A 27,795-nucleotide genomic window follows, 5' to 3' on the forward strand; every position below is an offset into this window, starting at 1 on the left:
ATGACACATGGTTCATGCACATGATTGTACAGGATCGATACAGTGTTAGCAATAACTATTTGTTTTCAATAATTTATTGCTAGTGATCATTGCAAACTTGCAACAATTATGTAATTACAGACACATTTGTAAACACACCTTCACCAGGTGTCCACAATTTAGCCAGCAAAGAATTATATTTCATAACATAATCTTGAAGACTATTAATGGTCTTTGATAATGCATCCTATCAGACACTCTATGTATTATATATTTATAACAGCTCCCTGATTTATCAAACGATGGCCACTCCAGAGAGGGCCATACCGGGAAGAGGTTATTGCTTCCTGATAGTCCATAGGACAACTAAGGAGTGTTTGCATTGATGTTAATATTAAAATTTACATAAATAATAATATAACATTCAGTTGTTTCATTTTCTTATATTAATAGAGTCTTATCAATGAAGAAATCTACCAGCAAAAAGGAACCATAATTCATGATCCTGTCTCCGTTGTACTCAAATCTATGACTTCAATTTTACATGTTAGCGCTAACTCCAGTACATCACAGTGTAACCCACATCCTAGAAAAGTGGTTAGTAATGTTTGTAAAATATTATAATTTATATTATATATAATATAAAATGTATAATGTATTATTATTTATTCTTAGCATCATGTAAAGAAAGCAGTTAATTCCTGTTCCACAGGTAATTTGCATTTGTTAGATGAATAGTTATTTGCATCTGTTGAGTGGTACAGTATGTGTTTGCTGTTAGCACATGATGTTATTTGTAAATTGTCTCCTTCTGTCATTCCTATGATATTCAATGAATGAAAAGTTGTCAGATGGTCTCATCTACAGTTGAATATACAGTTAGTTTCATTCTTGACTAGGCCTTCATTCGTTCCTCATTGACTGTCCATGTATTGATTATATAAGTACTTTGTAATATGTGTCATTGTTATGGTCTCTTATTTTTTTTGGTTTTATTTTTGCTGCTACGCATAATCATTCTTTTCAAAGCTTATAAGAGCTAAAAAGAATATCAAGTTGATAGTTTAAAGCCTTGCATGTAAGCCAAAGCCTTGTCAAATGACTTTACAACATCCATGAATCTCAATATACATAAATTTGATAGGTTGCAGTTTACTGTATATGTGCCCACTGTGGGACATGGGTGCTGCCAAGGTAAAGCACACAGCTATATTTACAACATTCTTTGCATTTGTCAGTGCATACACCTGGATGAAGACAGGCAATTGAGGTTAATTCCCCTTGCCCAAATCCAGATCATAACCATCCAGTCGACTAGTACTGGGACCTACATTCTTTAAATTGCAAGCCCAGTTTCCTAACAACTTGACCACCGATGTTCAAACTCTCACAAGTCTTATTAATTAATAATTAAAAATATCTTGAATTTTCTCTCTTCAAGGATGTTGCTATGGAAGCTGTATGGTTAAAAAACAGACACATGGTAGAATTCCATCTTCAGAATAAAGGGATCAAAGATACTGTCAATCTGGAAATAGAAGCAAGATTTGGGATGTCCATGAAGAGTCTTTTCCAGCTTAACATTCAGTTGCAGGTAACTTGATTTTGGTTTCAATTAACATAAAGCAAAAATTTGAATACAAGGAGTTTAACGTTTCACTTTGGATTTATCTTAGCTACTGAGACTCCTTTTATATTTACCTTTTATTTTAATTGTTAACCATTTTTACCTTCTCTAATGAAGTAATTTTCTTTATTTCTATTGAAATCTCTACTTTGTTTGCCTAAATTGACGAACTGATTTCCATTATACAGGTTTGAAATATAATGTTAAAATGAACACAAAACAAGGCCTTTGGACAAGCTGTCTTCATAATACAAATGTAATACATACAAAATATCCTAAACAGCAAGTACTAATTAGCTATCTTAACATTATCACTTAAACCATGTTTTGATACACACTGTCAATTGATAGAGGTGAGATATGCACAAACTAATTTTCTGGGAGAATCATCAAGCTTTCCTCTTCAATTCATCTTCACAGATTAACAAACTACTACATATTGACCAAATCACATCTCCATTCCAGCTTGTCCTACCTGAATGTGAGTAATTACGTTATCAACAATTTCAAAGCATGTTAATTAATTGTAGGCCGTATGTAAAGTGTTGATGTTTGCTTTATAATCCTTTCATATGAGATGTGTACATGTAGTTTTACTTTTCATACATCAACATTTTACATACTGCCTACAATCCCTTACATATGAGATGTGTACATCTAATCTTACTTTGCATAAAGGAGTCCAGGCTGCAGTTGTCATGTGAACTGGTGAAATATAACTATCAGCTATTTGCAATACTTGATATATTAGGAAACATCAGTTTTGTCTCACTGCAGTAAAAACTAAAAAAAAGATAACAAGATTCAACCACCCGTTTCAAAATGTATATTCTGTTGAGTTTTTATGTTGAGTTTCATCAAAAAAACTCTGAGCTTTTAAGGTTTATTTAACACGTGTGTGTAGAAACAAATCACTGTTGTCTCACAATTCTGCATATTGTTTGCATGAAACACGATCAGTTTAATTCACTTTATATAGAGTAGTGTTTTAAAAACATTTACAATTTCCTTCCTTTCAACCTCACAGCCATCATCAAATCTTTTGATCAGCTACAGCAGAACTTATCAGAACATCTTGATGTAGACCAATCTACCCTGCTGGCAAATATTTTCCAACTTCCTGAAGAAGGAATTACTGATATCAAGAAGCACAAGACACCAGGAACTCTGTTAGAGAAGCTGACCAAACGTTCACTGATATCGCCCACAAACATCTCAAAATTGGAAAATGCTTTAACAGAACAAGGAAATGAAAAATGTGCGAAACTTGTCAGGGAATTCAGAAGTAAAAATCATGTAGTTGAAGCTACATTGTGCCGAGAATAATGACTGAAATCATATTGTGGGTTATTTTAAGCAAATAATGATGATTACAAACATCATATCACCAGTGGTGCTGTACCCAGAAATTTATTCATTTGAGAGCAGGTAAGGAAGTAGGTGAGATAGTTTTGTACAAACAGTTATGAACAGTGAGAGCTTATAACAACAGGACTATAAGTATAATTACACATGTAGGAATTACATGAAATATTCTCCTCCCTGTCTAACATGGTTATGTTTGTATATACTCTATGTTACTATGTCCATATTGGTATACTTGCCTTTTAGGTAAACAATTACAAGTAACATATGCAGTCATGTCAACATATGTGCGTGTATGTCACCCTACTTTTTCAACATAACATCTCAACAGCAGTATTAATTTTAAAAGACCTGATTCTATGGATGTATGGATGTGTAGCTTCCCTATTGTGAGTACAAGGTTGTGATTGTTTTGATGGCACTCAAAGGTCCTGTAAGTTCAGCAGATGGCAAAATGTGAATCGCTTAAGTTCTATATCAGAACAATTGTAACTTTGACAGAGGATTTATATGAAAGATGCAGAATCTCCAACAGTTTTTTGGTTCCTTGCTTTAGCAAAAGGAACCTGTGCAGTCAGGTTGGCGTATGTTTGTGTGTATGTGTGTATGTGTGTGTGTGTGTGTGTGCGTCTGTGACACTTGCTTGGGTACGCTCTATCTCAATAAGGGAATGTTGGATTGAGGCCAAACTTGGACTATAGATCCGCCATATGGAGAAGGTGTGCCCTATTGTTTTTGGTGCCCACAAAGGTCACCATAGGTCAGTTCTGGTCCAAAAACCGAAAATATTAAAACTGCAATAACTCCCAGTGCCAATGTGCGACAAGATTGATATTTTGGGACAAGTTGTGAACTGGTTAGGGGAGCATTTTCAAACTTAACGGTCATGTGATCCGAGGTCACCAAAGGTCAATTAGTGATAAAAAACTAGTATTTTTGCAATAACTTGAGAACGAAATGTCTGTTAGGGTTGGGAGTTACCTCAATGTAATCCAATTGTCGACCCGCATCTGGGTGACCCTTGACCTCAATTTGACCTCTGGTGACCTTTTCCTGTTTTGGGGATTTTTACAGTTTCGATGCTATTTTCAGATGTCAAAGGTACCTTCTGATCATAAATGTCAATAGGTTGACCCCGTGTGACCTTTATGTGCGAAGTTATATGGGGTCAAAGTTTTTAGGTCGGAGTTAGGATGGTTGTACAGACTTTTCGTTTTGTTTTTTGGAATCAGGAGATTAAACTACATCTGAAACAAAAGGTCAAAGGTCACATTAGAAAAAATGTGCTTATTTTGGGAGGAAACGATCAAAAAAGAAAATGTTTGGTTTTGATGCTAGATTTGGATATCAAAGGTACCTTCCGATCAAAAATGTCAATTGGTTGACACCCGTGTGACCTTCGTGTGCGAAGTTATACAAGGTCAAAGTTAATTTTCAGACATTTAATGCAACAACTCCCAATTCCAAGGTGTGGCATGGTTGATATTTTTGAACAAGTTGCAAATGGTATAGGGGAATATTTTCAAACTTAACGGTCATGTGATCCGAGGTCACCAAAGGTCAATTAATGTCAAAAAAGTAGTATTTTGGGGGTAGAAAATGGGCAAAGAAAAAAATGTTTGATTTTGTATAGTTTGATGCTCTAATTTAGTTCTCATCAATCAAAAATGTCAATAAGTTGACCCAAGGTGACCTTTGTATGTTAAGTTATATGAGGTCAAAGTTAATTTTCAGACATTTAGTGTAATAACTCCCAGTGCCAAGGTGTTACACAGTTGATATTTTGAGACAAGTTGCAAATGGTATAGGGGAATATTTTCAAACTTAACAGTCACGTGATCCGAGGTCACCAAAGGTCAATTAATGATAAAAAACTAGTATTTTTGCGATAACTTGAGAACAAATTGTCCGTTAGGGTTGGGAGTTGCTTCAATGTAATCCAATTGTCGACCCGCATCTGGGTGACCCTTGGCCTCAATTTGACCTCTGGTGACCTCTGGTGACCTTTTTAGTGTTTTAGGGATTTTTACAGTTTTGATGCTATTTTCAGATGTCAAAGGTACCTTCTGATCATAAATGTCAATGGGTTGACCCCCGTGTGACCTTCGTGTGCGAAGTTATATGAGGTCAAAGTTAATTTTCAGACATTTAATGCAATAACTCCCAGTTCCAAGGTGTGACAAGGTTGATATTTTTGGAGTAGTTGCAAATGGTATAGGGGAATATTTTCAAACTTAACGGTCATGTGATCCAAGGTCACCAAAGGTCAATTAATGATAAAAAACTAGTATTTTTGCGACAACTTGAGAACAAATTGTCCGTTAGGGTTGGGAGTTGCTTCAATGTAATCCAATTGTCGACCCGCATCTGGTTGACCCTTGACCTCAATTTGACCTCTGGTGACCTTTTCGTGTTTTGTGGATTTTTACAGTTTCGATGCTATTTTCAGTTTTTAAATGTACTTTCTGATCATAAATGTTAATGGGTTGACCCCCATTTGACCTTCGTGTGCGAAGTTATTTGAGGGCAAAGTTAATTTTCACACATTTAATGCAATAACTCCCAGTGCCAAGGTGTGACAAGGTTGATTTTTTTGGACAAGTTGCAAATGGTATAGGGGAATATTTTCAAACTTAACGGTCATGTGATCCAAGGTCACCAAAGGTCAGCTAATGTTAAAAAAGTAGTATTTTGGGGGAGAAAATGGGCAAAGAAAAAATGTTTGAATTTTTACAGTCATGCTCTATTTAGGTCTCACCGATCAAAAATTTCAATTGGTTGACCTCCGGGTGACCTTTGTGTGTGAAGTTACATACAAGTTCAAAGTTAATTTTTTGACATTTAATGCAATTAAATCTCAATGCCAAGGTGTGACATGGTTGATATTTTGGGACAAGTTGTGAATGGGGTGGTGGAACATTTTGAAACTTAAAGGTCATGTCATCTGAGGTCACCATTGTTATCATATCTGTTGACACGCTTGTAGGTCTCTTATATTTCTTACATTTGCGACGCCATATTTAGATCTCAAAAGTGCCCTTTGATAAAAAATCCGATCACATTTTGTGATCACAAAAGTGTTGACTACAGTGTTGGTTACTTTATGGGAACATGTAGGACCACAATTACTTGGACTATTTCAGCCCAATCTTGCTCGATAATATTATGTGTATTGTCATATACCCCAAGCAAGGAACCACAGTGCCCTTGGGCTCTTGTTTTTATGGAGGTCAATGTCAGTTGAGGTCAACAGATGTTGAAACCTGGCAAAGTTTGTGAATGTGGTGTTTTAAGAAGTGCAAAAGTGTCCAATCTTCTAGACACCTTTTGCAAATCTCTTTGCCATTTGATAATGTTGGATAACATTTTGGACTGTCAGTGTCAGTTTGTAGATCATCCTGTTATTTAAAGATGATGTTTATTAATTCCATTAAGATTGGCTACTTATTAAAGGTATATTCTGGTGGCTCAAAACAATTCTTGGAAATTGACTGCTTCCTTTGGTCAAACCACATCCTCATAAGGTTTTTTTTGTGGAAAGATATGAATTTGTCGAATTTGTCAAATTTGATCATATGAACTTGTGAATGCATTTGGAATGAACAAAATGAATGTCACCATGGCAATTGAGCTAAAAAGGTTTCATTTTTTTCTTCATAGTATCTATATCATATATGCATATAAGTATAATACAGTTAAGGAAAAGCTGAGAGCTGATAAACTGGCTTTTCAAAGAAATGTACATATTCAATCTATATTTTATTGACAATACAGATACGAACTCAGTAATCATTGATTATTGCAATAGAGTTGTTATTACCTGTAAGTAAAGGATGATGGGAGGGGGACTTTATCAATGCCAAATGTATCTCTGGAGAATGTGGAGGCAACAGATTCAGGATACATTACAACAAACGTCTCAATACTCATTAAAGTTCAAAGATCATGTGGTTCTCATGAAGACCTGATTATAGCTATTACTGTGGCAAACCCTTTCGTTCATAACCCTTCTCGCTTGCGTACGTTTATACCTTTGTGGAAACATAATGGTTTGTTGTATTCCTATTTAGTACATTTAGTAAACCCCAACCAACACCGACCCAAAAGCCAAAGCGAAATGAAACCTGAGGCTCCAGTACCCATGGAAACTCACTACTATCAGTGCATTTTTTAGCATTTAAATGAGTGGGTCATTGTAGCTTGACCCTGCAATTTCCACTTCCTAAATTAAAGTAGGCCTACAATAATGTGAACACATGTACAGTATGCGCTATTTCAGTTAGTTTTAGCGAAATGCTCATATCATGCCTTCTGATTTCATTAGTTGTATGCAACCTCAAGATTCTAGGCACGTATTTTAGGAATGGCGTTCAAAAAGAACACAAGGTTTGTTTTAACCCCTCATCACGTACATGCACGATCGAGGATGCGATGGCCGTGTGTTTGTTTTGGTTTTAACGTGATGGTTTTTGTTAGAATACCAACAAACGTAGATATCTCATAAGATTTAACATCTAATTTGAAAGTACGGTTCATAAATACATTTATCACGTCTATGTGTTTTATATAGGCCTATCAGTTTCATTGATAGCCCCTATATCTTCTGTATCTGAAATGACTGACAGAGAGAAGGAATATGATGATAAGCTCCATTAATCAGTGGTTGCTAGAAAGGAGGACATAACTAACATGTCATGCTTTTCTCAATGTCTCAGTTATTAATTTTGTGTCCCCTTGCGGCCTTGCATATAATGTTACTTAGATAGTATACATTATGCATGTACCTGTTATTTGATAATGGCAATGATACATTGTATCATATTTTACATACAAATTTCATATTTGGGTTAGAATTATCATCTATCATATTACTGTACATACAAAACTTGCAGTAAGTGAGAATTATTCATTTTCCCTGCAGGTTGCCATAATAGGAATATGAAGAGGGGACAAGGAGCTGTGGGGGGGGGGGGGTTGTGAGGGTCTTAGAAGGAAAGGGCCAAAATGTTGCTGGTGGAAGAGGGGGGAAAGGCAGGGGTGGAAATGCAGGAGGACAGGTGATGGTAGGGCTTACAGCAATAGTTGGGTGAGATTTATAGAGGGTTTTGATCCTCTTTTCAAAAACTCTTATGTGAAGTGGTAGCTATCATAGCCTACTACAGCTAGTTGTATTGTACAAATGTATACAAGACTTAGGTCGATTTATAACGTCCCAATATAAGTTCACTGTATTGGAGAAGGCATGTGTAATATGCTTTTTGAAACCCATAGATTAAAATAACTATTTATACTGCACCTAGATGCACAATTTGTTAGTCTCAGATAGATACTACTCACAAGAGTTATCATGCTGCCCCTTGAACTGGCTTCTGGTTTTACTGTTGGCTGTTGTATATCAGCTTCACAGGTCAGGACACCTGCAAATGAACCTGAAGTATCTAAAGTAGTGTTGCGCCGATATCACCAATATCGGTTTTGGCCGATATCCGATATTATCATCCCAATATCGGTCCGATACCGATACGATACCGATATTTTTTAACAGACAAAATGAAGGCAAAATCGTACTTCAGTCATGCACACATTCACAAATAAATCTTCAAGTAAACAACAAAATATGGTGTTTTGTTTTCCTTTTGTCCTAAGTTGAAAAGAATGACTTTTTTCCTGATTTTGAAAAAGAGAATTATAATTGAAATCCAACCAGAATCTTTTTCAATGCAGCGCTGCACGCGATAATAAAATGGACGCAGTAAATGTGAGCCTTAACATCGTAAAGATTTACAAGTGGCTATAGTGTTAACGTATGCTTGCAAAATTGCATCTTAATTTGGTTACTACTGTCGATCACAATGTAAAAATGATAATTTATTGAGTTTATACTCAATGTACAACTTATTCACTTGACCGTATAGAGAATAAAAAAACTGAAAATCAGTAGAGAAATGACCAATTGTGTACGGAAAGTAAGGTGGTACACCTTTCAAATATTACGAAAGATCGAACAAAACACTTTCGAAAAATTCACGCAAAACTGGCATATCGTACTAAATGCAACTAATGTCATGTAAACAAGGCTCTAGTGCATCCATTTATGAATATACCGTAAGACCACATCTGTTTTTAAGCGGGGGAAAAAAGAAAGTATTTTCTAGAATTTCCAAAAATACGGAAAAAATAATATCCTACCATAGTTAATTGTATAGCAAATAGCCTAACCACCTCGGCGGTTACGGATCTCACGTAACTGAAAAGTTCCCTGGCAACTTGCCAAAAAATGTTAACAAACAGGTGTTACACAGGGGATGAGCTTACAGTGTGTTTGGGAAGGTACCTGGGAAAATTCGCAGCACATGTACGGCGGTAGTTGGGTATAGGGTTAAACACCGCAGTTGTAAAAATGTACGCATTGTGCACGCTATTCATTGTTAGGCAGTCTAGAGACAGGGCTTTGCTGAACGTTGTTTGTTTCATAATATCGGAAGTTTTGTAAGTTGCACTTTTTAAAGACTGAAAGACAGATTAAATCTCTTTTCATTTTATAACATAATATAGCTACTCTAACTTGTCATTTTAAAATTTTCATCTGTTTCGTGACAATTTAAATAAGAAAATTATTTTGCATACTCAACTGCGATTTTTTTTTTTATCGCCAGACACGCAAAAAAAAGCCAATTTTTCGGGGCTTTACCCCCCAGGATCCCCACAATGGGGTTCTACCCCATGACCCCACCAAGGCCCTAAGGCGGGCCCCTGGACACTACGCCTTTATGCTCGCGTGCTCGGCGTGTTCGCTGGGCGAACACCGGCGGGAAATCGGCAGTGTGTTCGCGGAAAATTAAAAGTGCAGTTATGCATCATGTTCAAGGTTTTCACGGAGGCCTTTGAGAAAATGAATGGTTAGTACAGTACAGTGTATACATGCTGCACTAATGCTATGTGTAGGCCAAGGTTCACGAAGGTCATTGGTTATATTCGCGCGCCGTAGACGTGTTTTAGAGGTTACGGAGGGTCAGGTTTCCATGGATATTAATCGAAAATGAATAAGAGTTTAACTGACGCTAAAGAAATGGATCGTCTTGGGCAGATTAACAAATCATTGCAAGTATAAATAAGTAGCTCTGCTGTGAAAAAAAAAGTTCAATATCGGCTTGCTGTTATCGGCAATTAGGCAAAATTTTACCGATACCGATATGCTGCCGATATTGCAAATATCGGCCGATACCGATATTGAAAACGATTATCGGCGCAACACTAATCTAAAGCAAATTCAAAAAGACAATATAGGAGAATCAATTTAGTATTTGTATATTACTCATTTTAAGTATTTGCCCTGAACTTCCACTCTAATTTAATATGCTACACTTAAAGGTACTGTAAAAATATGAGTTTCAAGTACCAATTTTATAACCAATGATTAGTGATATGTTTTTAGATTGCATAGAAAGAATACTAACAATTACCATCTATCCTGTTCAGAGATCGTACACCTTTCAAGACCTCCATAAGTGCTAATGGAGCCTGATAGATATCTTGGTTCATTTCTTTGTTAATGGGATCTACAAACAAAGATTGAAGTCCAGGACTGTACTTGTTGAGTAATCATGTTACTAACAAGTGTGAAAGTATGCATCCATTACATTCATATATAACAATAATTCCTATGCCTTCATCCAACAGGCTATATCAATTGTCATAGAGAATGAGGTATGGTAATCGAAAGATAATTATCATTCTTGGAGTTTTTTGCACCACTCCGAGGATTAATATATAGATCTACACTGTGGGTGAAAAGTTGGAGAACATTGAACAAAGAGCTAGTTGGAATCAAAGACAAGTCCAAAGCAGGGTGATAGTTCTAGAAAAATCACTCCAGAGCATTCTGAGTCCATGACAGATTTTGAGTCCAGGCTATCAAGCACGCAACATCAATATCCCACACATGAATCACATCCCTCCATTTAATGAGATCACTCCCATATACCATATAATATATACCTCTATAACATAATCCAATGAGTTTGATCAGTTAATCGGGTTGGCAGGGGTAAGGCACAATAGGCATACAGTACATTTCCCTTCAGTGAAATTCAGCTTATACTGCAGTATGGGCCTGCATGTGCATGGCTGTAAGCATGCAATGCATTTTAAAAATTATTTTGAAAAGTACATGCTCAGTCCCATTTATGATTGCCTAAATCCTCTCCAAATATATCCTTTAAGGAAATTAAGGGAGATAAAAAATGTATAAAAATTATAATAATGCTGTGCCTCTGAAGTGTGTCTGTGCTCTGTATTCAGGCGTAAGCTGAGCTCATAAAAAAGAACTGCACAGCAGATAAATCATTGTTGTTCTGGTCTGACAATCACTGGACTATTGGCATATATAGCTACATTCTGTGCACCACTAAGAGGTCTTCAAATAACTTCTGAGTGTAACGAGGCATTTTGGAAGAGCTTAAGACTAGTTTTGCAGAGAGGCAGCCTCAATATTACAATGCATGGACAGTAAGTAGCTTATCTAGTTCTCAGCCTGACCCTTTGAGATTCTTGTGCACAAACTTTTCTTAAGGTATCATTGCTGTTGCAACCAAATATTGCAATTGGTGCTACATCTGAAGGGATTTATTCCACCCTGCTAAATCAATACTACTGTCAACAAACAAAGTAATACAATTTGAGTGAGGATACTATGGTGAAGAGTACACTATATTAAACATTACTGTCCTGCTTTGTAGCATGTACTTTATATTATGATACTTGTCAAAGTTGCCAGAGTACAAGCACTGTTTTTGTTCTTATTGAAGTTTACAACATCTCTAATTACTATTTGTGTCTTAGTTCCAACTTAAACTCAGTATTAACTGGGTGCTTAAGTTCTTACCAATACTAAAGTGCGTGTTTAAAGTTTGTCTCGTATTTATCAAGATACTAGAAGGGATTTGACCCAGCACTTTGGTCAAATGCAGTATTGTTACTAAGATTTTAAAAGTAATGTTTAAAATTTGACAACCTAGTTGGATTTTGTATAAATAACTATAAAACCCATGCATAAACTAGAATCCTGGCAACATTTCACATCATTGAAAATAAAATCCAGAAATATGACCAGCATTCATGGTACAAAGTTGACCAGAAATCCTGGTCAATTTAACCAGGACTGTACAAGTAGGTGCCATAGTGAATAAAAGCCTGTGGAAAATTATTGACCCCAACTTGGTGAAACTTGAAGAGTATGTTTATATAGGACTAATTTACATCACAATATATACATTATGTTCCAGTAATTCACATATCAGCATAGTTTATGTGGAACACCAATCAGGAAACATTATTAAAAACATAACAGACCTATGGCAATGTTTTAGAGAAATATTCACTTACCTTTTTTGTTTCCGAAAGAAGAACAGGAAGTTCCCCACAAAATTAACATATATGCTTTCTGTTTTCTACTGTGATTTTACTCCTTATTGTTATTCGAGAAGGAAATATCCTTTTTGAAAATCCTAATTTGCAAACACCTCTGAACCTTCAGTCAAACAAAGATAAAAGAAATAATGTAAGTGTACATGAATAATTTTGTTTCTGTTAGTATTGCTTATAAATTGAGATCACAAATTTAAAAAAAAAAGAGTCTTTTCATAGATTAGTGTTTAGCCAAACAATGAAACCAACATGAAGGTAAACGGTGGTAAAAACTAGCCTAATTGAAGCGGTATGATCTTGTATTAAGTTCCATTTGCGAGAAGATAAACTAAAATAAACTGGAAAAAAGCTTGTTGTTCCTTTAACTTTAAAGTTTAAGTTGACCAGCATATAGAAAAAATGTTGATACTTACCAATGATATAATTGATATATCTAATTTCAAATCCGGTATGCCATAAACAAAACACAACAACTCGTTTTCATATATACAGAATTAATTCATATTACACAGAATTAATTAATTCATAAACTGCCAATGTTATCTAGGCTTAGCCTAGATCATAGACAAGAAATTAACTAGACTAGTATTTCTAGTACTAGGATTCTACTACTACGATCCGTTGTGGGACTGTCACCTGGAACTTGCAATATATAAGTCATTTTGTCTATGAGACAGGATGGGAACATCCAATACCTTGGAAAGTGTTGCTATAATCCCACTAGAACGGGAGTCTTCATCCTTCCCCTTTCCCCAATCGACATACTTGCAACCGGAAGTTGCTTCCCGCCATAACTTTGTATATGAACGTGTATTTACGTTACCCAAGAAATGGGAAAATATTTATTAGTAAACAATGACTCACTAAAAACGTCACGAGTGTTGTGAATTTTCCAACCCCCTTATAAAAAATGGTAGGGTTGCTGCTGTATATTACATTAACAACTTGTTCAAACTAGCTATTTTCTGCTCAAATATTATTGATCGGTAATAATAAATATTATACAAAAATAATACAAATCAAAAAGTACTGTAATGAGACTATTTGAGTACAATTACGTCATCTTATTTCGGGGTTCCCTTACAAAGAATGAAATAATCCAAATTTCAGAAGGTGTGTATTTCTGTGTGTAACTGGCACTGGCTCTGGAGCCTTTTCGTATGATATTCTTTAATGAAACTAGAAACTACAGCTGAAGCCTCAAGGCTCAAAACCTGTGATGAGAGGGATTCGTTCGTCTTTCATTCGTGTTCTGCGTAAACGCTGGTTCCTTGGCCTAATTTTCCTGTTTTCCCTGTTCTACTTTCTCGATCGAACACTTAACCAGGTAGGCCTAACGTTGGTCTATATGCCTTTGTATACCAACGTACTGTACGAGTAGGATAACAGTCGACTTAGTTGTAGGTGATGCATACTACACTTAGTACAGTACCGTAATGTTGGCCACTAGGCTGGTAGTGGGCCTAACCAATGCCCTAATATTGAATAATGGGCTAAGGTAGTGTTGCTACGATAATCGTTTTCAATATCGGTATCGGCCGATATTTGCAATATCGGCAGCATATCGGTATCGGTAAAATTTTGCCTAATTGCCGATAACAGCAAACCGATATTGAACTTTTCTTTTTAACAGCAGAGCTACTTCTTTATACTTTCAATGATTGGTTAATCTGTCCAAGACGATCCATTTCTTTAGCGTCAGTTAAACTCAGATTCATTTTCGATTAATATCCATGTAGACCTGACCCTCCGTAACCTCTAAAAACACGTCTACGGCGCGCAAATATAACCAATGACCTTCGTTCGTGAACCTTGGCCTACACACAGCATTAGTGCAGCATACATACACTGTACTAACCATTCATTTTCCCAAAGGCCTCCGTGAAAACCTTGAACATGATGCATAACTGCACAGTTCAGCAGTGTTGGAAAACCTTGTTCAATTTTCGCGAACACACTGCCGATTTCCCGCCTGTGTTCGCCCAGCGAACACGCCGAGCATGCGTAGCGTGCGAGCATAAAGGCGTGGTGTCCAGGGGCCCGCCTTAGGGCCTTGGTAGGGTCATGGGGTAGAACCCCTCGTGGGAAAATTTTGGCATTTTTTGCGTGTCTGGCGATGAAAAAATTCGCGGATGCAAAATACTGACAACTTTTTTTATTTAAATTGTCACGAAACTGATGAAAACTTTAAAATGACAAGTTAGAGTAGCTATATTATGTTATAAAATGAAACGAGATTTAATCTGTTTCAATCTTTAAAAAGTGCACCTTACAAATCCTCCAATGTTATGAAACAAACAACGTTCAGCAAAGCCCTGTTTCTAGACTGCCTAACAATGAATAGCGTGCACAATGCGTACATTTTTACAACTGCAATGTTTAACCCTATACCCAACAACTACCACGGCACATGTGCTGTGAATTTTCCCAGGTACCTTCCCACACAACTGTGAGCTCATCCCCCGTGTAACACCTGTTTGTTAACATTTTTTGGCACGTTGCCAGGGAACTTTTTAGTTACGTGAGATCCGTAACCGCCGAGGTGGTTAGGCTATTTGCTATACACTTAAGTATGGTAGGATATAATTTTTTCCGTATTTTTGGAAATTCTAGAAAATACTTTCTTTTTCCCCCGCTTAACAACAGATTTGGTCTTACGGTATATTCATAAATGGATGCAATAGAGCCTTGTTTACATGACATTAGTTGCATTTAATACAAAATGCCAGTTATGCGTGAATTTTTCGAAAGTGTTTTGCTCGATCTTTCGTAATATTTGAAAGGTGTACCACCTTACTTTCCGTACACAATTGGTCATTTCTCTACAGATTTTCAGTTTTTTTCTCTATTCGGTCAAGTGCATAAGTTGTACATTGAGTATAAACTCAATAAATTTTAACTTTTACATTGTGATCGACAGTTCGAACCTAATTAAGATGCAATTTTGCAAGCATACGTTAACACTGTAGCTACTTGTAAGTCTTTACGATGTTAAGGCTCACATTTACTACGTCCATTTTATTATCGTGTGCAGCGCTGCAGTGAAAAAGATTCCGGTTGGATTTCAATTACCATTTTCATTTTCAAAATCAGGAAAAAAGTCATTCTTTTCAACTTTGGACAAAAGGAAAACAAAACACCATATTTGGTTGTTTACTTGAAGATTTATTTGTGAATGTATGCATGACTAAAAAGTATGATTTTTCCTTTATTTTGTCTGTTAAAAAATATCGGTAGCGTATCGGTATCGGACCGATATTGGGATGATAATACCGGATATCGGCCAAAACCGATATTGGTAATATCGGCGCAACACTAGGCTAAGGTAGCCCTAACAAATCGATGTCAATTGGTATAATTTATAGATGAATAGAACTATTGTGTAAATGTAGGAAGCATCAAGCGTGTTGTTGTTAGAAATACTATACATTTAAGATAAGGTGACCATATTTTTGTGACTGAAATTGGGGACATTTATTGCGTGACTGATATGGGGGAGTGGTTTAAGGGAAGGGACAGTCCCCCTCCCCTCTGGAAAATTTTCAAGTGCCTAAGGTGCTTAGATGTAAAATGGTGAGTCTTTGAAGAACTTTTTAAATCAATTTTATTTTAAAAAATGTAGCTTTTTCTTAAATGAAATCCACTTACTTTACGTGGTTCTTTGAGAGCTTGTGATTTGCTCATGCTCACACTATAAGTGTTGTTGTGTCGCCGTAGTTGCCATTACATACGGTCCAAAGAGTGCTAGGCTAGATCGATCTAGCATATTTTAAACAAAGTTTCCACTTTACGCTGGCCCACCTGAAATACTGGTTATAAGTTCTGTTCTGCGACTGCACACTTGACTAAATTTTGTTTTTACAATTATTTTACTAATAATGTGGGATATTTTCGAAATTCCTGAACATTTTGACGAATCAGGGACATTTTCGGGGACACTTGTTCATCTGGGACAGCACACTGTAATCGGGGACTGTCCCCGAAAATCGGGGACGTCTGGTCACCTTAATTTAAGACATGAGTCAGGTAAAGGAACAACAGTTGTCCAATACATAACAGTATGACAAAATGCTAATTGTGTGGTAGACTAGTTATAATATATCTTAAGTTTTCAACATTAAGCAATTGAAAAAGTACATCAGTTCCTATTCCAACTTCATTTATATATCTAACAGATACCTCAAGACTTAACATACCAGATAAGTGACACAGTTTTGATCGAACCAACTAGAGCTGGTTTGGAAATTAGAGTTGAGACTCACAACAGAAACGTTACAACATGCAGGAATTCAGGACAAGGTCGATCTTTGATTGTGGATGAAAAAGGTATGTATGCAACACAAAATCAATTGTCAGTTTGTGTTAAGTAAATTTGTAATAAATTACTGATTGCTGCCCCTATTGTAAGATACGTATGTTGGAATATCCTATAACGCTTGTAATCAAACATAACAAAGCTGCTTTCCTTTTCTTTGTGGTATTTATCCCGTTTGGGTATATGAAGTGCTAAGAGATTTTCATGTTCGATATCACTTAGTGAGGCTTACCAGTAATTAATAATTCCATTGTTTCTGGCACTTACTGTAGGTAAAATCTTAGAGGCCATGAATTTATAAATGTTCCAACTTTTATCTCAATATTTGACTGCCTTGTCAAAAACATAAACTACATAGTACATGCATTACAAAGCTTTCAAGATTCGATGGAGATGGAATTTATTCATTTTTATCTCAATACATTACATGTATAGAGATATTGTAACAGTAAGTGGGACTTTCTCTTCTCTTAAAAATTTTTCAGCGTCTTCAAACAAAGTTCTTTTTCTCTGGAATTTCCAGAGCAAGAATATAACATATAGACCAACAAAAGTTACTATTTTTTATTCCAGAATTGTATCTCATTCTGTGACTTTTTCACCGATTTATGTCCAAATCGGGCCAATTTGGACTGAAAACACACTTTGTCAGACCTGTTTTGCACACGCTCCAAAACTTATGTTTTATGAAAGAGAATAGAATAGAACTGTCTTTCAACAGTGGTATCGTCTAAGATAGGGTCCTATGTATTATATATTTTATTAAAATTTTAAACTTCCATTTGTTGTTTACAGGTAGGTATTAATAAGAATTTTACTACATGTATATGACATTTAATGGCTTTTATTTGCTTTATTTGATGTTTAAATGATTTTTCTTTCTTAAAACAACACTGAGCTGCCGCCCCTACTTTTAGTAAAAAGGTCCGTTTTTGATGATTAAGCCCCGCCCCCAAGTCTGTTTTGTAGCAGATTGGCTATGACTCATAACAGCTACATGTTAGATATACGAAAATGGCTACCCTCGCGAACAATTTTCTGTTCTGTAGTTAGGTACGCGAGGTGTTAGTGTATTGCATGCTAATTACATTCTGTACTGCTGAATTCTACGTAACATCCATTTAAGGATAGTACTGGTGTAGTGTTCAACCGATTAACCTAATCGGAATCGGAATCGGTACGAATATTGCATAATCGGTACATAATCGGAATCGGTAAAAATTACGTGGAATACCAGTTATGTCATACCGATTATTCAAAAACATATGGAAGGTGAAAATATCATTATTCAAAAACATATGGAAGTTGAAAATATCAACTGATGAATTAGGTTTGTTCTTTTACTACGAAATATTAAAAAAAGGCACCCCCTATACGTCTTTCACAGTGTATACTTTCATCAAATTAGGCTGCCAGGGTCGCCGATTTTGCTTCCTTCGTGGTTATTGGCTGCATATTTCTTGGCACAGTAAGCATAGCAGCAATAGCAATTTCGCGAATTCAGGAATGTGCTGGACAGGGTAGGAAATAAGCTCGGGCAACGGGCGATTCGCCCTCGCAAGTGCTAAAAAGCCCTCCTAAAGCACAATTACGAGTGCGAAAAAGAAAAATGAAATATAAAAAAATCGCCCTCTTTATATCAGGTGTCTGTGTAAAATTAATTGTGACATGCGTTTGCTTTAGCTAGGAATTGCAGTTGCATCGCGAATCGCGCAAACAGTTTTCTCACCCCGCATCAAAATTTGAAGCAGTGCGAGAGGGTCGCGCACAATCACCGGGAACTTCCCGTGGTAAATTACGGCCTGCAGTACCAGCGAAAATAACCTAAAATCCTCACAAATCTCCGACCACATAGTAGCCTTACTTCACACTAAATCAACTGCATGGAAATCTAAACTTGACATCTGTTTATTCGCTCTAGTTGTGTCGCAAATAAAAACTAAAAATATCCCCGGAAACTGCAATCTTCGACCACATGTTAGCCTAACAACCACACTAAGTCAATGGGAAATGTAGCCTAACCATCGGTTTGCAAAAAAAAAAAAAATTGCGTAGCTTAGTTTACAACTTTCAATTTGCTGGAAATCGGCATTTGTTTGGAAGGTAATGTAAGTGATATGTCTTATAGAGGGAATGTTATATTTTATATTGGAGTAGTTTCTAGTTGTTATTATTTCTTTACATCAATCTGGTATTACATTTTAGAGTAATTTTAAACAAGTTACGATGGTACGATTTGCTTTCCAGTTTGATTGGCCTAAGCTTACACATTCTAATTGAACCTGAATGGAGTTATATAGGTAACGAATAGGTATGTTTAACTTCAAGTTCGTAACATTTCTATTTGTTCATAAACGGTATAATACTGAAAATAAGTACAAAATATTGTCGGAATGAAGGCAATATGTCATTAAAATTTACACTTTGGTAAAGATTGCAGATGGATGGTTTGTCTGAGATACTTTTTGAGATGGATATTTTGAGTAACTATTCGTAGCCCATTTCAAGCCATTAACAGGTGACATTTACGTCGAGGTGGTTAGGCCATTCGCTTAGCACAGTGCTGACTAGGTAGGATGTCATATCTCCGTATTTTGGAAATTTAAAAAAAAAAAAAATTCTTTCCGAGAAACTCCAGAGGTAATTTGGTACATACAAAATGGTACCTTAGAGCCTTGTATAACAACGAAGCAAAGGGAAACTGGGGAAAATCACAACAATAATTGTTTCTGTCAAACTTTATTGCCGATTTCGTATAAACGGGATATTTTCTCATTTTCAAATAATCGGAATCGGTACGATTATGAAAAAAATAATCAGTAATCGGTATTTTCTGTTATGCATAATCGGTTGAACACTATAATGGTGTTCAGGTAGCTTTTCAGAGCAAGGGCCATGATAAGTTTGTTTGATTGCCCTTCATGTATTTTGTATAATTACGTATACACATTCTTGTATTTCTGAAGGCTATTTACTGTAGGCCTAGTGCAATTTAAAAAAAATATATATATATATATATATATATATATATAGGCCACGAGGCCTATTAGGCTTTCAGTGATAGCCACATTAGCATTGTACTGGTGTTCAGACAGCTTTTCATAGGAAGGACCAGGGTAAGTTTGTTTGATGGGTACGTATAAAAGAGGAGCCGGCCATAGCATCACAACTTTGGTAAGACAATAAAAATTGTATAAGGTTATGTTTTATTTATAAGGATATAGGCCTAAGATGTATAAGGTTATTAGAAGTATGTTTAGCTTTGTTTTGAACCTGTAATGTTTGACATCAAATGTACAAAGAATTAAAATAAAATAACAAAATGGAGAGGAACTGAGGTGGCTATTAGGGGAAGAGGAGGCCACCCATCACTTGCATATAAAAACTTGTAATCTTCTTTTACATTATTTTTTCCAAGTCATAAATCCATGAAATCTTCATGTCCGAAAAATTGAGATGGAAAAATGTGGGTTGTTTTGATATCTAGAAGTGGACACAGTTTTGATGGTAGTCACCACTACAGTCTACATTAACATACAGTAGGTCAATAGGCCTAGCTCTCAAGGCAGGCATCAAGAATATGGTCGAGTTGTTCGCCTCTTCTAATTTGGCTGTTGTCATTGACATCAAACTATATGACCAAAAAGTCCAACAGAGACTGACCTAAGATGAAGGATACCACATGAAAAACAAGTTCTTAAATATTCTATGACATTACTAAACCTTGCAACGTCGTTCTTTCGACTAACAGGCAATGAGCGCTAAAGGCAAGACTAGCAGGATAAAGTGTAACCTGCAGAGACTATTCGTGGCAAAGTAGCAAAAATGCAAGTTATATATTTGTTGTACCATGATTGATATTGATAATTGTAGAGACAGAGCAAAGATTTGAAATTAGGAATCAAAATTAAAACTTTCAGTATTGAGATACTGCATCATTGATGCTCTTGTTGTAATTCCATTTCATTGATATTGAATTGTGTGAGTACCCTTGCATCAAAATTTGACCCAATTGCACAGCTTATGGGGTATACTAGAGACTTGCGGCCTTAGCAGACTTTACACAATGTTACAACCATTTTTCTGATACTGAACATAAACATTAAATTAATCTTTGATAATCAGGCTATGTGTGCCAATGGCAGGACATGATGCCGAGTGGATGCTGTGACCCTACTGCAGTGAAAACCAGGCACTATACCTGTAGAGGCTGCTCCAACAACCACTGCTGTGCTGTCTACGAGCATTGTGTCTCATGTTGTCTCCATCCTGAAAAGGTACGGTAGTGTCAAAGTGTCTTCTCTTGTCCTTATGCAAAGGATACTTTTTAAGAAAAGTCACCCAGGAAAGAACCTGGGCACAAAAACCAAACTACCAAACGACTGATCCGCTCTCAACCCAGTCCACTTGCATCGGGACTGTGACTGTGTGTCGACACACTAGCTATAATCTCAGGAATCGTGCATTGACACCAACATATAGAGTGCAAGTTTTCATAAACTATAGTTTCCACAATTTTTATTCCCTAATTGGGTTTCTGTTTCCTAACTTTTATACATTTTATGAATGCACATAACATTTTATTTATTTTATTAATTATACTCACCATTTTCCTATTTATGAACTGTATTTTATGCAATTTATACTGGAATAATTGAAACGAAACGAAAGATGTAAAGATGTTCATTGACGGGTGTGCATCACCATTCCCCTCGAAAAGGAACAGATACTACACATGATCTTAGCCAAAAGGCCTAGAAGCGATGATGAAACTTATGCAAATGATGTGACTATTTAATTTCAGCCCATGTCATTTAGTGCTCACATTTTGTGTAGCAGTGTTGAGGTTGATGGATTTTGCTCAGGCTCATATAATCTGAATAAAAAGTAATTTATGGCAGCACACGACTGCTACACATGTTTGCATTTGTGTAGCAGTTTGCCCACTTTTTTGAGAATTTTTAAACCTATTCCCTGCATGTGGAGACATTTCATGTTCTACTCGATATTGCAGTCGTACCTACCAAGCTACTGTACCAACATGATGATAATGTATGAATACAAATTTCTGTAACTACTGAATATAGTACATTAGATCCTATTAAGTATTGGATCCTTTTAGTCCCCCCCCTGGCCCCCCTAAAGATCACCTGCTGTCATTGTTGCTTACTAAGAACTGTTAGTTGAAAAGAGATGACTGTAGTTAGTTTGGTAATTCAGTGAGGGATAAAGAGTGTGAAAACTGTTAGTAGTGATAGTGTGTGCAGTTGGTATGGTAGATTGATATGAGGAAAACAGTAAGTGGATAGCACTGATGGTCACCAAGAAATAAATCAACTACAGGACGTTAAGGTTCTGTGTTTCATTTCTTTGATTTTGTTATAAGTCTTGTTATTTTTTCCTTTGTTTTTCCAAATATTTCTGCTTTTACACCAAATATTTGTACTCATTTATGAATTCTCTAGGAAGCTGTGCTGAAAGAATTCCTAAGCAAAGCGAGCAACACCTTCAGGCTCCTGTTTCAGGTCACACGAGACCACTATGAACTTTGTCTTTTGAAATGCAGGACATCTTCAGAGGTAAGTTATCGACGTGACAATTGTCGTAGGAAGTTGTGAACAGATTCGTGTGTTTATAACGTATGAAAATACAACAACGTAGAGAAACAGTCAGGATATAAACTTAAAAATAGATCTTAAAGGTTAATCCATAGATCAGGGTTCTGACTTGTGACAGCTTGAGTTTTCTTTATTCTCCATATTAACATTAACTTTTATGAAAATGTAACCGGCAAATCAGTTGTATTTTGTAGTATAAACAGATACTTAATTATAGCAATATCTGCTGACTTATCTTTACAAAGTTGCTGACTTTTCAAATCTAGGTCAAATCAAGGTCACCCAGTTACACCCCAGTTTTATGGAATAATGTACAGACAGACACGTACTACTGTAGCAATGCATGGAGGTGCATTGTAAGGAAAACTGATGCATACAGTCGACAGGTGCTTTCAGTTACATAGTAATATTAATAAATAAGTGAGCATGTAGTGTACGGAAGGAATTGGTGACCTTTGCACAAGTGTGTGTGATGAAGGGGTACTATTAAAAACTATAAGCATGCACTAAACTAAGAATGACAGAATAAGTGTACAAGACACCGACCTCTGATCAGACTGGTGCCTTCAGACAAATTGGTTAAAGCCAGGTAAAGCTATTGACATCATGACATTTCCCAAAGGTTTATGGCCCGTTAAAAGTATAAAATATTAAAAGTCTTTTTCACTCACATTCTCTCACCGCAGAGCGTTCAACATGAGAACACGTACCGTGATCCGATTGCTAAACACTGCTACGGTGATAAACAGCCCGAGTTGATGCTAGCAACGTGATGCAATTGCTAAGCACTGCTATGGTGATAAACAGCCGAGTTGATGCTAGCAACGTGATACGATTGCTGAACACTGCTAGGGTGATAAACAGCCCAAGTTGATGCTAGCAACATGATGCGATTGCTAAACACTGCTACAGTGATAAACAGCCCGAGTTGATTCTAGCAACGTGATCGGATTGCTAAACACTGCTACGGTGATAAACAGCCCAAGTTGATGCTAGCAACATGATGCGATTGCTAAACACTGCTACGGTGACAAACAGCCCGAGTTGATGCTAGCAACGTGATCCGATTGCTAAACACTGCTACGGTGATAAACAGCCCGAGTTGATGCTAGCAACGTGATCCGATTGCTAAACACTGCTACGGTGATAAACAGCCCGAGTGGATGCTAGCAACGTGATGCTATTGCTAAACACTGCTACGGTCATAAACAGCTGGAGTTGATGCTAGCAACGTGAACGATCCAGAGATGCCATGAAACTGGATCATCGATATCCGATGGAGCTGACATCCAAAGACTTTGAAGCAAGGAGTCAACTGACCGGACCAGTCCCGTTCTTGTCAGCGATGCTCGGGAGGGAGTACTTAACACTTACCAAAGATCATCTATTACATAATGAATAGTTTGTGCAAAGTAAGGATGTTGTCCACCATCTTTATATTCAGATGTAAGAAGCTGTTGTAAAAAGGATGATGGTTTCTTTCTTCCTTTTGTGTTATTTCAGCTATTTTCTGGGGGGGTAAAAAAGGTGTAATTTTGAATCACAAAGAGCATGATATATATAAGGCCTCAAAATTTCACCTATCTAGCCCACTTGTTTAAGAATGCCATAAACAGCTTCTAGCTCAAAATCAAGTTCTCACTGGCCATTTTCCTGTATGACAATATGTGCACATCAGTTTCTGTACAGGATTTTGAGAGCAGTGCAATAATATCTGCTGGAAGTTAGTAGTAATACTGGGCTCATGTTGCTGTAGGTACGAAAATCATTCTTTTACCGATCATTGCGAAATGGACTTATCACATGTTTAAATTCTCAATGTCTAATTGCCAGTTCCCTTTTTTTTTTGGTAATGGCAAATTCCACTGACATTTAGCCAGTAATTAGCCCAAACTTTCAAGGCCAGATGTATGTCCTTGCCATGAGATTGAAGAGGTGACAATATATATATATATATATATATATATATATATATATATATATATATATATATATAATACAGTACTAGCCAAAGAGGAGATGAGAAGTCACATCATCGTTAACTATAGTTACAGATGAGACTTTGCATAGATTGTGCAGTTCATGCTACCCTTAATTTATTAATGTGTTATGATTTCTCTCCTGAATGGGTACTGAAATTCAAAGTTGTATGTTTATATATTACGTAGTGCTGTTATGCATGTTCTGTGCTGCTTTCAGTACACCTGCCATTTAGTATATACTATACTATAGATATGATATTCCACTGGCCCAATCTAAAGGGTCGTAAAACTGCATAAATTGCTCGTCAGAAAGACATTACCCTCATCCTCCCCATTGCTTTATGCTCTTGACTTGCCTATAGACTTGACTGTAAATTGCAGTTATATCACTGTTAAGTGGTTATAAAGAACTCCCTATATACAGTAGCAACTATAGCGACCAGAATTTTATGGTTGGTTTGAACCTTGAAAAAGCCCTTGACTTTGAATTCTTGGGGGCAAAGGTAGTTGTTTAAAAATGTTTGGCCCAGTCTGTAAAGGTTTACAGAGTTCGAGCTATCATCTTCTCACAGCATCTGGTAGTGTGCTAAATTTACAGCTATAAAGGTCTCTCGGGAATGCTTATAAAAATGTATGATTCTTAGACAGAAAGAATTGTGCTGTATATCCTTAACTTAAGGAAAAGTTTTTGACAATTCCTCAGAAACCATTTAGTGTACACTATGATGTGACATACAGTTGGTTTCATATGGAATATTTCAAAGTTGGCAGTTATGTAGCATTCAACATTTGGTTGAACGCAAGACTAATATTGAACTGTCGAGAAAGGAAAGTTGACATTTTCAAAGATCTGAATCTTTCCAGAGGACAGTGACAGATCACAGATACTGTTTAATGTAGACACCCTTCCCCCTTTCCCCCACCCCAACCTCCATAAGTTCATAGCATTTCAGTGTTCTTCCTTTGGTCATTATTAGTAAGTTTATTAGCTGACTTTTCATCTGGATGCATGATGTTAAGGATAAATTGGTCTACTGATGGAGTATATATACAACAATTGCTTTTAATTTACACAGTAATTACTTTCAGCAGTAGGTGATAGCATAGCAGGCATGAAAAGCCTTTGCTTCAAAATTTCTTTCCCGATTTTTGCTAACTTCTTAAAAGAATAGTTAAGATCTAACCTCATATTTTAAATCTTAAAACCCTACTTTGATCCTGCCAGCAACAAGACTTTTGGGGTACTGTATTTTTCCAAGACTGTTCGCCAGTTTTTTGCTACATTTAGCTACGACATACCAGGAAGAAAATTTAAACTTTCATCTCTGGAATAAACTATGGGTAATTAGTATCCATTTTGCCATTTTTTTTTTGGGAGGTGGGGTTAGGGGGGGGGGGTTTAGATAGCACCTCAATGGTAGTTCCTTCTACTGCAATGCAAAAATGTGGATTGTTGTTGACAAAATGAAAAGTTTTACAAAGAAATGGACTTTGGCCTGTCATGATTAGGGACATGTTTTCTGATGTAGTCATTGAAGTGCATATAGATATGTCCATTAAGGTTTGCATAATAACCGTACTCATATAGACGGATGTTACAAGACCATGTTGACTAACACTTCAATATCCATTATGCCAAAGAGCTTTATGGATGTCAAAGTAATATCAAAAGTCAACTTATCTGGTGTGATACATTGCCGTGTATGCATAGGATTGTGTGAAACAAAATGTGATTAGTTATCAGCTTGCTCTTCTCTATCATTATGATATGATTAACAAAGAAACACCCCCTCCGCTTCTCCCCTCCCATTCCCCTTCCCCAATTGAAAAAAAAACAAACAAAGTTTTGTTATTTTTGCTAATATCAAACTCTTTTCTAATAATTGCAAAGGTGAATTTTTAATTTCAACTCTGGTTTTTGCTGATAATTTGTTTGCTCTATCAACAATTTTGTGTTTTATTTGTTGCCAGTCAATTTTGAGTTTCTCTGGTTGTTTTTAGTCAATACATTTGATATTCAGTATAACATTTTTATTTTTTTTTATTGTAAAAAGTGCCAAATTTTCACTGATAATACCTTCCTCTTGCTGAAATGGTTGTACCAGATGAAATTTGTGTGGTGTGATGTGTAGAATGTGAGTGGTACTATGGATTCCATCTGACCAGAACATCTAGCTAAGAAACAGCTTACTTGAGACCTCCAAATTTAAGATTGGATTGCTTGCATACTAGATCACAGAATTCATATTGCATATTTACCAGTGGTAAGAATACCATTCCCTCATATCATATTCGTTGCTCTATCAAAGTTTGATCTGAATCTTTCTCAGTAGATGTCAGTAGTCTGTTTGCCCGCTGTTGGTAAAATTTATCATATTTAAAAAAATATATATATGAAAACAATACTAACCATGTGGAATTAATTCTTAGTGTGATTGCCTGGGAGTTGTTTTGTTATGTCCCACATTCTCACAGCTCTGTCGAGCGCAACACAGCAGGTGAACATTGATGAACTCTGTACTTGATGTGATATCAACTTACAAGAAGAGATTAATTTCGAATCCTGGGGTCCTCAGCAACTCATTGGTTACCTCTCTGCTATAGCTACACATACTGAAGAAGTGGATGTATGTACAGAATGTAGAAATGTAGTTTCGGTGAAATTCTCAAAGGACATAACAGTACATGGTTAAAACGCAATCGTGGTGGAGCCAAGTTGAACTGCCATCACCTCTGGTTAAAGTAAGTGAAAATGGAACGAGATGAAACATTGAACTTTGACAGTTTTAACTTCCTTGATGGTTGTCTTGCTGACTGTATGTTACTTTGAAAACATGTAGGCAAAAATGTGGTCATAGAATTATCAGTACCATACAAAATAGATATTTTCACATTTTTCCAGGAGTACTTTTTTAAAATAATTTTTTGAACGTTTGTGGCCATTTTAGCATATCTAGCAATATTTTTTGTTGTCACTTTGTACAATCCATGTCAAAGTTATAAGCAGAACGATGAAGCAAATTCTTAGTCGCATAGACCGTATTATTGCATATCAACATGCTTGGGCAGAAGATGAGGTCATTTATGTCAATGTATGCTAATAAGGGTAATCATTAATTACAAGCGCATTTATTCCGAACTGGACAAGCCACGTGAAGGTTTAAACTCATAACGAATGGACATTCCTATTTCATTTTACTTTTATTAAAAATTGTAAATATTTAAGTATGTGATATATAATATAATACAACAAGAAAAATATGAAAATGAGCATTTTTGTGTCGTCAGTTTTCTGTGTTGTCTTGGTAAGGTTTTGCGTAATCTTGGTTTTGCGTAAATTTTGGTATATTCGTACAAGAAGGGTAAGACTTTCTGCAATAAAATGAAGATAAGTGGAAGGTGGGCGGGGAGGAGCGGAGTGCCTCACCTTTAATCCCATTTGCAGTCAATACTAGAAATATCGCAATAAAGGGTGTTACAAAA

The 27,795-nt window shown here is 36.3% G+C and overlaps 2 protein-coding genes, 1 long non-coding RNA gene and 1 pseudogene across 5 annotated transcripts in view; 2 read left to right on the forward strand and 2 right to left on the reverse strand.

The window, feature by feature from the left end:
• The window catches only part of LOC139980483 (uncharacterized), a 31,344-nt gene extending 24,584 nt beyond the window's left edge, over nt 1–6,760 (forward strand). For all 3 annotated transcript variants that reach the window (XM_071992115.1, XM_071992117.1, XM_071992116.1), the window contains exons 18-21: nt 433–576; nt 1,421–1,573; nt 2,027–2,087; nt 2,634–6,760. In XM_071992115.1, coding sequence (XP_071848216.1) covers nt 433–576; nt 1,421–1,573; nt 2,027–2,087; nt 2,634–2,932 — 657 coding nt within the window. In that variant the 3' untranslated portion in view covers nt 2,933–6,760. The remainder of the gene's footprint in view (nt 1–432; nt 577–1,420; nt 1,574–2,026; nt 2,088–2,633) is intronic.
• LOC139980485 (uncharacterized) lies at nt 6,202–13,396 on the reverse strand. The gene is made up of 3 exons (XR_011797567.1): nt 13,093–13,396; nt 10,435–12,500; nt 6,202–8,409 (listed from the first exon to the last, which is right to left on the reverse strand). It is a non-coding gene; the product is annotated as an uncharacterized lncRNA (long non-coding RNA).
• Nucleotides 13,397–13,510: 114 nt separating this feature from the next.
• Nucleotides 13,511–27,583, forward strand: LOC139980484 (SREBP regulating gene protein-like). The gene is made up of 5 exons (XM_071992118.1): nt 13,511–13,724; nt 16,573–16,723; nt 20,838–20,989; nt 22,178–22,291; nt 23,017–27,583. The coding sequence occupies exons 1-5, from the start codon at nt 13,617–13,619 to the stop codon at nt 23,101–23,103; spliced, it is 612 nt and encodes a 203-aa protein (XP_071848219.1). The 5' UTR covers nt 13,511–13,616; the 3' UTR covers nt 23,104–27,583.
• On the reverse strand, nt 21,362–21,477 carry LOC139981699 (U2 spliceosomal RNA; annotated as a pseudogene).
• Nucleotides 27,584–27,795: the final 212 nt, after the last annotated feature.

This window comes from Apostichopus japonicus, chromosome 15 (assembly GCF_037975245.1).
Source record: "Apostichopus japonicus isolate 1M-3 chromosome 15, ASM3797524v1, whole genome shotgun sequence".
NCBI classification, from domain to species: Eukaryota; Metazoa; Echinodermata; class Holothuroidea; order Aspidochirotida; family Stichopodidae; genus Apostichopus; species Apostichopus japonicus.